Genomic DNA, 12,946 nt, shown 5'->3' on the forward strand with positions numbered 1-12,946 from the left:
TTTTGAGGTTCTGGTAAGTCTGTATCTCAGTATGAAGTTCTAGAACAGAACTACTAAAAAAAATAATAATAATTGTAAACAAATGGTATTAGACTGGGGAACACTTCACTTTTGTTTTCCTCCAATTGTATCCTATAGAAGGGTGGGTTTTAATATTGAAACTTAGAACTGTGATTTTAAAATTGCTGAACAATATAGCAAAAACATGTTAGAGTATCCAACATCTAAAGACAAATATTAAACACTCCATTGGAATGACTCGGAAATTTATCAAGAAACCTTTTCTTTCTTTCTTTTACATCATTCCTCAGCACATTTCAGGAAGTAGGGACATACACCTAAATATGTCTATCAGCATTCGCATTGTGCTGAACACAACACGTGTATTTATTTGCTCATTTATTATCTTCACAGCAAATTACAGGTTTTAAAATGTGATGAATTAAACTTGCACTAATTACTGCTCCTGTTATCACACCTGGACTAAAACCTGAAGCGAAGTTACATTAACCTGCCAACAAGCATTCCACACGGCTGTGCGTTTCAATATATTGTACAAAGGGATGTTGAGTCTTTGAGTATGGGCTGTTTTCCAGTCCTAAGGAGCAGACCCAGTGCCCTATCTGCTTGTTTACAGGCAGGTGATGTTACAATGATGGACGGCCATGGCTTGACATCCTCCCTCCTCCCCCATTCATAATTGCTTTCATAGAGCATGCTGTTTGGTGTTTTGCTGTTCCTTTTTGCCCAGGGAGAGTAATTGAACTAAATCAGATTCCCTTTAATGTTAACATCGCCAGCAGCGGAGTAACGGCCAAACTGTGATCCAATTAGGTTGAATTTCTGCTCTTAAAAGGCTCTTAAAAGCTAATTGAGGCAGAGCGCTTTTTGGCTTGCTATTTCAGTGGCTGAGCATTAATCAGAAGGGTGGCAGGCATCAGTGCTGTGCAAAAAGGAAATGTATTTAATTACAGCCCCAGATTTATTTTAAGGACTTGGTCTCAAAGACAACACATGCTGCCATCACTTTGTGGAATTGGGCTATGTCTTTACAATGTCCACCCAGGGAGGGCTCAGTTGAGACCAGCACATGCCTTTCACTTGTGATCTAAGTTGGATGTGAATCGAAGCTTCTAGAGGGAAAAGGTTGCACATTCACATATCTGCCACCTTGTCTTCTCTCCTCCAGTGGTGGTGGAGCCTGAGGGAGTCAAAGGAAACCATTTTCTAAATGAGACACTGATGTGAAATTTGCACTCGGAATGAATTCGCCTCCACTTGGAAGTGTGAGTACTCTTCAACCTGGTGGCAGGACTCTAGCCTGTTGGTGTTGCAAGCAGACATGTTAGATACTGTGGAATCTTTCAAGTGAACTTCCCCCATTTCTGGGTCAAATAATCATTTACAATCACATGGGTTTGAGAACATCTCACTACATATAGGTGGTAAACCATTCATCTGTCTTGCTTATGTATTTCTTCCATGCACCAAGGGAAGAGTGTTGCAGGGGGACAGGCTAATGGGTACACTCTGGTGTACCAGCTGTACTTGTAGAGAAGACATGCTTGAGTGCTGGATTGAGCCACAGAGGTGCTTCAGACTTCTTTGTGATGACTGAAACAGACAATGTAGGAGATATAGTTAAGATACCTGGGATATTTCACACCCACACCAATTTTCTCTTTAAATACTTTTAAACCCAATGTGTGCTAATACTTTTTGGAAGACTTCACATGATATGGAAAGCTAAAGACATTTTGGTAAAAACAAAAATTAGAGTGTATGAGACAACTGTTGTTGCAGAAAATTCAAGAAAGACGATTGCAATGGTCATGTATCAAGAATGGACACTGATAGATGACCCCTCATGGCAATGCACACAGAGGAACATGGAATGAAACCTTGGGAACGACGAGGATTCACTGGATAGATACCATCAAGAACGACCTGCAATGGGAAGAATAGAAGGTGCAAGACAGAGAAAGCAATGGAGAGACTTCATTCAGCCCCATTGTCGCTGCTGAGCTGACAGTCTGCAGTCTATGAAGAGAAACCATTACACAACGCTTGTGTAATGAGGTCTAGCTGCATGGCAGATTAATTATGTGGCAGATTAGGTCTGTCAGAGGTATTTTTAGCATGCATTCTGAAAATCAGATAACATATTGATTAATCTTGTGCAAAGAGAGAAAGATTCATAGAGCGGTCTTGCACATTAGTTTGTACTGCTGAAAAGAGATAGATGATGTTGCACGCATGAGCTAATTCGGTACACCTACATCCTTTGGAAAACCCAGCAGGTAAAAGTTGCTAGGCAGCGGGCATATCCCTGATCGGATTTGCTTTCATTACCTCCCTCCCCATGCTCTCTCACACAATCAGACTTTCTGGAGTGTGTACTTACCATGGAAATTCATCACTGTCAGTTTGTGGGGATATGTGTACATTTTCTTTTTTTGTTTTACAGAAGGGCAGCAGATGGTGTGGAGGTGGGCACTCATTGCCAGTACTCAAACATGGTTGACGTTTGTGTTCCTTTCTGACAGCGTTGTGTGGGAGCTCGAAACTAGATATCGTGTGCCACACTGTAAAAATGTCTACAAATATCAGGAACAGAACAAAATGTTATGTTTTCTAAATTAAGCTTTTCAGTGTAGACCGCAGTGCAACTGTATATGGCACAAAGCTTTAGTCCTATGTGTTTAGCCCAGGTGAAGCAGTGGGTTGGTCTAGTCAGAGTTGCTCAGGCAGTTCTTCATTGCAGCCCATTGTCCAGTTCCTTCTTATCTTTTTTTTTTACTAAAAGTGAATATGTTTTCAGAATGGGTCATATTGTATAAGGGTTTTTTTTTTCAGAAAGGAAAAACGCACTCAATAAAGTTACCAGAAATAAACACCTTCACTCACCAGCTCACGCTTAGACATCCTTTCCTCTCAATCTGCTTTCAATTAGCTGCATGTAATTTGTTAATGACATACAGTGTCTTTTTAGAAAATGCTTTGACTATTACTGTCGGTCCACGCTTTCATTCACTGCGGGAGCTGGACAGACCTGCCTCATTATCCCAATTAAGAGTTGCTGCGTGCTGATTTACTGCTTGCTGATGACTCTGAGTCTTAGGGGAGGGTGATTAGCACCTGGACTGGGGTCCATGCCCTGCAGTGTGTCTCAGAATGTCAATCCCCTGTATGCCTCATGCAGGCCATTCCAGTGGGACCATTTCATATAATCGTCCTTTAAAGGGATATGCTATTGTTTATGTGGCAAATTCGCAACAAAAAAACCCCACAAATTAGGCCACAAGATATACTGATTCATTTAAATTTTCTTTGATGATTTCAGGGTTCATTCTAACCCTTTCCTCAAAATCCTAAACGGGTCTGCCTTGCGTTGTGTTTGCATCTTTTTAAAACTGTGCATACAGTAGATTAGTTTGCAGTTGAAACTCTTCCTTAAACTCTTCCTTATTCGAGGTGCAATGACTGTAGTATGCTTATGAGGTTTTGTTGTGGACTCTGCAATCACTAGCATGCCTACTTTACTGAATGTTATTTTCTCTCTGCTTGTTATTCCCCACGCAATGTGCTTGCTTTCTCTCCCATCCGAGGGGAAGTCGCAGGTACTGAGTGTGTCTCCCAGAGGGGCCTCTCACAGAATACAGGGACCAGCTCTATCTAAAACAAGCAGACTCTTTCCAGAAGAGCAACTTACTAGACCTATCTAACACTGTGAAAGCAGACCTGGGAGCAGTGAGGCTGGAATGGGTCGCTTGTAGAGGTCTAGTTTTAAAGCACAGGCCTTGGAGCGGCATGTGGGGAAGGGGTGGGGTTCTGCGAATGGTTCGGGGTGCGGCTGGCTTCTGTATCGCGTGGCAGGTGTATCAGGTGAGTACTGGGAATGCCTGCACCTGTGTGTGTGTGTTGATGGCCCTGCCATGCTTTTTAATAAGGTTATTATTATTACTATGACTACGACTACTATTACTATTATTCTAGGATTGAATGCACAACCAGCTCACTTTATTACCACCTATATGCCTTGCCCTGGCATTAACTATTGTTAAATCTGGAATACATTCATGCTTCCTTGGAGCTCAAATGTTTGCAAATATTTCTTATTACTGCCCCAGAACTAACAGGTAGAAACTAGTGGCTCGTGTCATCTAGTTAATCCGTGACACACTCACTGTTCAGTCCTTTTGATTTAGGTTTTGCTTTTATCCTAGGAAAGCTTGCATTGCAGAACAAAAAAAGCCTACTGCTTTTCTATATTACCTAGGGATCGATTTTATATTACTTTTCAAAAAGTGCTTGTGTGGCGGAGTGTCCCGCCCCTATTTATTATTATTTGTATTTTTGTTTGCGGCGCGGGTAAAAGCGCCGCGTCTTTTATTATTATTTAAAAACCCCGTGAGGATGCATGGCTGATCAGCTACTGATTATTTAAATAGCTGACAGTCATGCATCCTTACCAAACGCGTGCAGACTCTGGCCGGGGGATAATAAGATAATTACCAACTAGTTAATCCCTCGGCCAGAGTATATAAACCTGCAGCTCTCTGCACTTGATGTTGGGGTGTTGGAGTAGAGAGTACGGGGAGCGGAGAGAAGGAATAATATTTAAAAAACAATTGCTAAGACGTGCTGGATAATCCAGCACGGCACTTACTTGTTTGTTTATTTATTCGTTTGGCCCTCGTGCCCTTTTGTTTGTATTTTGTTTAAATATTTTGTTTGTTTGTTATTAAATACGCTGAGTGCTTTTGCACTCAGTTTCACCCGCCCATCCACTGTTTGGAGTCAGTTACTTCCTGGTCCGTGACGTCATCCACCACACCACTGCGAGCCAGACTGTCACATATGGTGTCCTGCGTGGGACAAAACAAACGCCTCCAATAGCCGGACCAGGAAAGAAAAGCTCGTTTTTTTTGTTCGTTTTTTTTTCCAAAGTGTTTTTTGTGTGTTTTTTGGGGGAAGAAAAAAAAAAAAAAAAAAAAGAAAATATGGGAAGAAGCGGACGGAGGAAGCAGCAGCTACAGCAGCGTGGGGCCGGTCGCAGGTCCCACTGTAGCTCAACCATGCTGGACGTCTGCCCCACCTGCTTGAAAGGTGAGGAGTGGTGCTTCGCTGTTGGGGAGGTGGGTCACATAGCACCCGACCAACCCCCTCCATGGCAGGAGAAAGAGGAGCCAGAGCGTCCAGTGAGGGAGGACCTGCATCCTCCAAAGAGGACGAATGCACTCTCCTCTGAGGGAGTCTGGGACTGGCTGGTGGAGCCGGGGAGGGATTATGAGGAAGCCCTCCCTGCAGTGATCAACCTCCTGTGGGCAAGAGATGGGGAGCGCTGGGAGGCCTGGGAACAGCAACACCACCCAGCTTCCCTCCCAGACATCGCAGCCATGGTGTTCAACTACCTGGCTGCGGATATGGGAGAGACCCTGCTGCTGCCATCTCCAGCACAAAAGGGAGAGGAGCCATCGCTGCCGTCTCCAGCGCCAGAGGGAGAGGAGCCATCGCTGCCGTCTCCAGCGCCAGAGGGAGAGGAGCCATCGCTGCCGTCTCCAGCGCCAGAGGGAGAGGAGCCATCGCTGCCGTCTCCAGCATCAGAGGGAGAGGAGCCATCGCTGCCGTCTCCAGCATCAGAGGGAGAGGAGCCATCGCTACCGTCTCCAGCATCAGAGGGAGAGGAGCCATCGCTGCCGTCTCCAGCATCAGAGGGAGAGGAGCCATCGCTGCCATCTCCAGCATCAGAGGGAGAGGAGCCATCGCTACCGTCTCCAGCATCAGAGGGAGAGGAGCCATCGCTACCGTCTCCACCAGCAGAGGGAGAATGCCTGCTGGTTTCGCCTCCACAGCCTGGGGAGGAGCCCGAACGTCCTACGCCCGAGTGGGAGGAGCCCGAACGTCCTACGCCCGAGTGGGAGGAGCCCGAACGTCCTACGCCCGAGTGGGAGGAGCCCGAACGTCCTACGCCCGAGTGGGAGGAGCCCGAACGTCCTACGCCCGAGTGGGAGGAGCCCGAACGTCCTACGCCCGAGTGGGAGGAGCCCGAACGTCCTACGCCCAAGAGGGGGGAGTCGGTGCGTCCACAGCCCAAGAGGGAGGAGTCGGTGCGTCCACAGCCCAAGAGGGAGGAGTCGGTGCGTCCACAGCCCAAAGAGGGGGGAGTCGGTGCGTCCATAGCCCAAGAGGTGGAAGTCTGCGCTTCCACAGCCTTAGGACCCAAGCTGCAGTCCCAAGAGCCAGAAGGGGAGGAGTTACAGGCTCAACCCCCTGAATTTTTCTGGGGGGGAGAAGGGCAGGATGCTGGTGTTCCCCAGCAGCCTCTATTTATGCTGCTGAAGGGAGCACGGCACACACCAGCCCAGCCGCCACAGCAGAGGGAGCCAGCACCGCCACAGCCTCCCTCTGAGTGGCCAGCATCCGCCCCATCGCCTCTGCCTCCACCACCACCAGGAGCAGAGCAGCAGGAGCTGCCTCTGTCTCCACCACCACCAGGAGCAGGGCAGCAGGAGCTGCTTCTGTCTCCACCATCACCAGGAGCAGAGCAGCAAGAGCTGCCTCTGCCTCCGCCACCTCCACCAGCAGAGGGTGAATGCCTGCTGGTTCCACATCCACCGTCGTGGGAGGACTGCTTGCCCCTCCCACCTCCACCAGCAGAGGGTGAATGCCTGCTGGTTCCGCCTCCACCGTCGTGGGAGGACTGCTTGCCCCTCCCACCTCCACCAGCAGAGGGTGAATGCCTGCTGGTTCTGCCTCAACCGTCGTGGGAGGACTGCTTGCCCCTCCCACCTCCACCAGCAGAGGATGAATACCTGCTGGTTCCGCCTCAGCCGCCGTGGGAGGACTGCTTGCCACTCCCAGCTCCACCAGCAGAGGGTAAATACCTGCTGGTTCCGTCTCAGCCGCTGTGGGAGGACTGCTTTCCCCTCCCACCATCGCCATTGCCTGGGGATGGCTGTTCTGCATCGCCTGGGGCTGCCTTTTGTTCTCTACAGGACACAGGGTACGAGGGAGAAGTGGAGCTCCCGCTGCCGCCTCCATGGCCAGGGGCTCCCCTCCCGAGTTCGCCTTCCGGGGGTCCGCTGCTGCTGCCGTCGCCTTCCGAGGGTCCGCTGCTGCTGCCGTCGCCTTCCGAGGGTCCGCTGCTGCTGCCGTCGCCTTCCGAGGGTCCGCTGCTGCTGCCGTCGCCTTCCGAGGGTCCGCTGCTGCTGCCGTCGCCTGGGGTCGCCAGGGATCCTGCTTCGCCTGGGGTCGTCGAGGGTCCGGCTTCGCCTAGGGTCGCCAGGGATCCTGCTTCGCCTGGGGTCGCCAGGGATCCTGCTTCGCCTGGGGTCGCTACACGATGGCCGGAGCTCCATGAAAGGGAGCTGCCAGAAATGAAGAAAGGGGGGGAGGTCAGGAGACCAGCTCCCCCAGCCGCACTTTCGCGGCTGGAGATCATGTGGTCGGAGCCCCACGGAGGGGAACTGCCGGCCATGAGGAAGGGGGGAGAGGTCAGGAGACCAGCTCCCCCAGCCGCACTTTCGCGGCAGGATAGAGTGTGGCGGGAGCCCCGGAAGAGGGAGCTGCCGGCCACGAAGAATGGGGGGGTGCCAGAGATTCCACCATGGCCACCCCCCAGAAGTAACTTGCTTCCCCCTCTTCCGGGACTTTAAGACTGAGGGGGGAGGTGGCCGTTGGGGCCATGTGTGCTGCGCACAAGGGGGGGCATGTGTGGCGGAGTGTCCCGCCCCTATTTATTATTATTTGTATTTTTGTTTGCGGCGCGGGTAAAAGCGCCGCGTCTTTTATTATTATTTAAAAACCCCGTGAGGATGCATGGCTGATCAGCTACTGATTATTTAAATAGCTGACAGTCATGCATCCTTACCAAACGCGTGCAGACTCTGGCCGGGGGATAATAAGATAATTACCAACCAGTTAATCCCTCGGCCAGAGTATATAAACCTGCAGCTCTCTGCACTTGATGTTGGGGTGTTGGAGTAGAGAGTACGGGGAGCGGAGAGAAGGAATAATATTTAAAAAACAATTGCTAAGACGTGCTGGATAATCCAGCACGGCACTTACTTGTTTGTTTATTTATTCGTTTGGCCCTCGTGCCCTTTTGTTTGTATTTTGTTTAAATATTTTGTTTGTTTGTTATTAAATACGCTGAGTGCTTTTGCACTCAGTTTCACCCGCCCATCCACTGTTTGGAGTCAGTTACTTCCTGGTCCGTGACGTCATCCACCACACCACTGCGAGCCAGACTGTCACAGCTTGTAATTCCACGTGGTAAACCCTGCTTATTTAGCCAGGTAAACTTGTACAGACTCCACTCTGAAACCCTGCTGTTAACTGAAGTAAAAAACACCATGAGTAACAACTGAAAGTGAGACCTGATTGGTTGAACAGTTTTGATCAAGTACTTTATAATAATTTATCAATCTGAGCTAACAATTTTTATCCTAGATGCTTTACTTTAAATCTATTCTATTTTGGACTATTTCACAATTTTTTAACAGACATGTAAAACATTATGGTAACACTTTACATTATGTGTCTCTAATAACTGTGTATTTACATAGTAGTTACTTAGTAAATGCATGTGTATTTACACATAATTACAATGGTATGCATAGCTGCAATTTACTTAATGTGTAAATCTTTTTGCACAATATATATTAGTGCACAATTGTATCAGAAAATAGAGGTTTAGAGTTAGGGGTAGGGTTAGGGGTAGGGTTCTATCATGCAACAAACTGTACACATTAAGTACATTGTAATTATGTGTAAGTACACATGTAACTACTATCTAAATACACAGTAGTTACTGTAAAGTGTAACTACTGTGTATTTAGTGTTGCCTTACTTGTACACCCTTTGACCTTGATCATACAGTTTTGTGGTAATGAAGTGCTTTGCTCAGCTCCAGGACTGTCCTAAAGGGTACAGCACTAGGGAGGAGCCCTCTCCCCTGTGAAAGTATTGAACCATTTTTTTGAGTGATCAAGACGTGGCCCTGCTTTTAAACATTTATTTGCTGCAGGTGTGCAATATTGCAGTTATCGTATTGATTAGATTCACTGTGTTCTCTTTCCATTATCACATCCTTTATAAAGCACCACTGTGACCTCAATATATTTTCTCCAAGCACAGCTGGTACACCAAAGTGTAACATTGAACCTGTCCCCCTGTAACACTCATTAAAGACCATTGGGGGAAGAGTGTTGCAGTGGGACAAGTGTACCTGTTGTTAGAATGGACCTAATAACACTTTCATTATAAACTGAACTCTCTATTTTATGTGTGTGTGTGTGTGTGTGTGTGTGTGTGTGTGTGTGTGATAGCAGTTATATATGATTGTATGTGCCTATTAGGAGATATACTGTAATATAGTAAGTACAGTAAAGTAATGAGCTGAAGTGACTTATGAGGACACTGCATTCGTAATGCTCTTAGCTAATAAGATCAATTTCTGTGAATTCATTGCCTCTGCACAGAGGAATCGGTTTAATAAATAAAAAGAAATTATTAATAATTCAGAAACCTTTGTTTTGAAGGTCATGAATCATGGAAGTAAGATTTCTTCTGAGACTTTGGTTAATGGGTTTAGTTTACAGGAGCAAAAACTCACTTTTTTTCTTTCTCTCTTGTTGTAGACGCTGCAAATGGACATACGCAAACTGAACAATACTCTGCTGCAGACTTTCCGAAGCGGGGTGGCTGCAGCCTTGAACATCTCTCCACAGCAAGTGCATATCAATCGTCTTAATGTAAGATCCTGCGGTCTTTTCACAAACCTAGATGGATTTACTGTTATGCACCTGGAAATTGAAGGTTGTACAAAGTTTAGGATTAGTTTGGAAAAGTTGCCTCTTATCAATGGTAACCTCGTACTCTGCGATGTTTACTGCTGTTGCATAACAAAATTGCGCCATTGCAGATGCTTGTGTGGCAAAACAAATAATCTTTGGGAACTTTTCTGATTAAATTTGGGTTTAATCTGATACATTTTTTATTTTTTATTTACCTCTAGATTAATGAACTCTGTGGCTATAAGGAGTTTGGGTGTGCTCTGGTTTTAGATAAGGTGTGTGTGTTTTAAAGGATATTCGTATATAGTTTTTAATATGTGTTTGTAGTAACACCTACTGCAGGAAAGCAAATTGAAATCCTTCTACACCTTCCTCAAAACCGGGATGATCCAGGGAAAACAGGGATAGGTGGCAACCCCAGTGGTGTATATTCCGATCCCTACCCATAGGATAAGTAGTAGGGCCGTTTCCTGTGGTAGCGCTGCCTATGGCCTTCCCTGTGGAACCATGTAGGTCAACCAATGAATGTAAATACGATGCCTCTGGGTAACGTCTGTGTTCTTTCTCACAGGAAAAGAAGAACTGTATAGAGCTGACGGTGTCACCTCCTCCGGACAAACCGGGCCCCATGGAGAGACTGTCCTCTGAGGAAGTGGTACGTTCCCTCAATGTGAACATCCTCTACAAGAGCCTGTCTCAGTTTGGCATTACAGAGATCACCCCAGAGGTACGTCCCCATGAACTGAGAATAGGAGGCAAAGTACAGCAAAACTGTTTTTAAATCAGGAGTCCAATTTTTTAAAATTTGAACATATTTATTAAACCAGAAAAAAATTCACATTTTAAAATGTATTATTTTTTTTACACTTATTATACAACAAATTTCACAGAAATCATGAAGTCTGTGATAACCATATATATATATATATATATATATACACTGCTGTGCAAAAGTCTTAGACATGTTGCATTTTTCTACTCTGATGCATTATGAGCATCAACAATTCACTCAAAGCCTCCACTAGTGTTTTTTAATATTATAACAACCTTGACTTGCAGTACGAAAGTCACTCTTGAAATCGGGACTTAAAGGATGTGTTGCAGTAAGAATACCTCTGTTAAGAAAAGGGAACACGAATAAAAGGCTAAAATATGCACAAGAATACAGAAATTGGACTATGGAACAATGGTCAAAGGTGCTTTGGACTGTTGATGGATGGACAACGACACCTGTGCCTTCTGCCATTTCTGTTGTCAATTCAACGCTTATCTTCTTTCTATTCCTTAAGGATATTACCTTCAAGTATTAGACAGCTTTTTGGGTCTTCAAGTCCTGGGTTTGTCAATTACAGATGATGTTTCTCTGTACTTGTTGATTATGGTTCGGATACCACACCTTGAAAATCGAGTGATGCAAGCTATTTCACTCAATGTTTTTCCTTCCTTCAAGTCAATACTGTTATAATAGTAGAAAACACTAGTGGAGGCTTTGAGTAAATTTTTGATACTCATAATGCATCAGAGTAGAAAAATGCAACATGTCTAAGACTTTTGCACAGCAGTATATATATACTGTGTGGGTATGCGTGCGTATGTGTGTGTGTGAGTGTGTGTGTGTGTGTGTGTGTGTGTGTGTGTGTGTTATGTTGTTCAGTGAGTCACCCAGTGCAGAAGGAAACGATATTCAGAGTTGCCTCGGGCCTATATGCGGGTCACCTGAATTGAAAAGCTCAAGGAAGTGCAGGCAGCTGAACTAAAGCGCTTTTATTTGTTTTGACTGAGTGCACAGTTTAAATTGATCTTCTTGCAGAGGCTGTGCTGTGGGTTTTAAATGAAGCAGGTGTGCTGTCCGCAGGGCGTTTCTGTGGTGGAGAGGGTTTGTTTGTGTTATAAAAGTATAGCAAGCATTGTTTCTGACAACTGGGATTTCCAAGCTGAGAGTTGTATTGTTGTAGTGGTTTAACAAGAGTATTACAAGCTGGCTACACTTCCTATTACTCATTTATAGAGGAGGGGGACGCAAAAGCAGTGCTTGTCTGATAAATGAATCAGCACAACAGAGTGTACTTACTGTAATGCAGCACTACAGTTGTTAATAAGAACCCTTGTAGGGGAAGCGTGTGTGTTTTTGTAAATATGCTGGTGACGCTTCTCCAGTTGCTCAAATCTTTCAAACTGTTGGAGATGCTGGCTTCATATTTTAAATATTCTGGAAACCGCTTGTGTAAAATGTTACCTAATATGGCTGCCATACTGAGGTCATATGCCATTTTAGGATTCTGTTAGAGATATGGCACACTTGAGATAGTGTCTTCATATGCAGTACACCACTGCACTCCTGGATCTTTCTCTGTTATGTTTTTTAATAACTGTTGTTTTAACATCTGGCCATATCAGCGATACGTACTGCATGCTTTGAGACAGGGTCTTGGTACACAAAGGAGTTGAGATTGCAGGAAAGACAATGTTAAAGGTGAGGGCAGCTGCTATAGAAGGACTTTCTACACCCCTGGCGTCATATAGAAATGGATAAAGCGCAGCACAAGTATAGTCTCAATTATGAGCTCTCGTGAAATCTTCCTAAGTTCAATAGGGAGCCATGTTCTTGAAACCACAAACAGGCATCTTATTGAATTAGTAATAAGGTCCAACTGTACAGCATTTACTGTTGCTATGTCAATACAGACCTTATCAGAAAGCAAAAGCAAATGTTTCAGGTACATGAATGATTCGGTAGCTCCGGTAATTGGACTAGACGTTATCACTGCACGCAATCAGTATACGGGATGTATTCCTTAAAATGAATAAACATTGAGCAGAAAGGCAAACAGTAATGACTCATTACCAGCAGCGAATGGAACTGTCATGTCCCTTATTGCAGTATCAGGCTAGCAGTCTCCACCTGCCAAGTGTACTGAATGATACTGATACTGAACAGCAGCTGCAGGCTTGTAGAATGTGTAGAAAGCACTTGTGATAGCTAGTGTGATGCAAGTGGTCAGTATTTGTGACATCTACCTTGGTCTACACATTTCTTATAAGTTCTAGAACAATGGGTGAAAAACGGTGGTTTGATTTAAGGTAGTGCAGGATTTAGAAAACTGCAAAACTGCAAATGTTTCTGTTTGCAAGGCAAAATTAGTGTC

At 45.5% G+C, this 12,946-nt stretch overlaps 1 protein-coding gene across 1 annotated transcript in view; it reads left to right on the forward strand.

Annotated features, from left to right (window-relative positions):
- LOC117415951 (receptor-type tyrosine-protein phosphatase R-like) overlaps nucleotides 1-12,946 on the forward strand; it is a 56,006-nt gene that overhangs the window by 15,962 nt on the left and 27,098 nt on the right. The window contains exons 4-5 of the mRNA XM_059027639.1: nucleotides 9,645-9,758; nucleotides 10,372-10,527. Of these exons, the coding sequence (XP_058883622.1) occupies nucleotides 9,645-9,758; nucleotides 10,372-10,527 (270 nt within the window). The remainder of the gene's footprint in view (nucleotides 1-9,644; nucleotides 9,759-10,371; nucleotides 10,528-12,946) is intronic.

The sequence above is a fragment of the Acipenser ruthenus genome, chromosome 7 (assembly GCF_902713425.1).
Source record: "Acipenser ruthenus chromosome 7, fAciRut3.2 maternal haplotype, whole genome shotgun sequence".
Lineage (NCBI taxonomy): Eukaryota > Metazoa > Chordata > Actinopteri > Acipenseriformes > Acipenseridae > Acipenser > Acipenser ruthenus.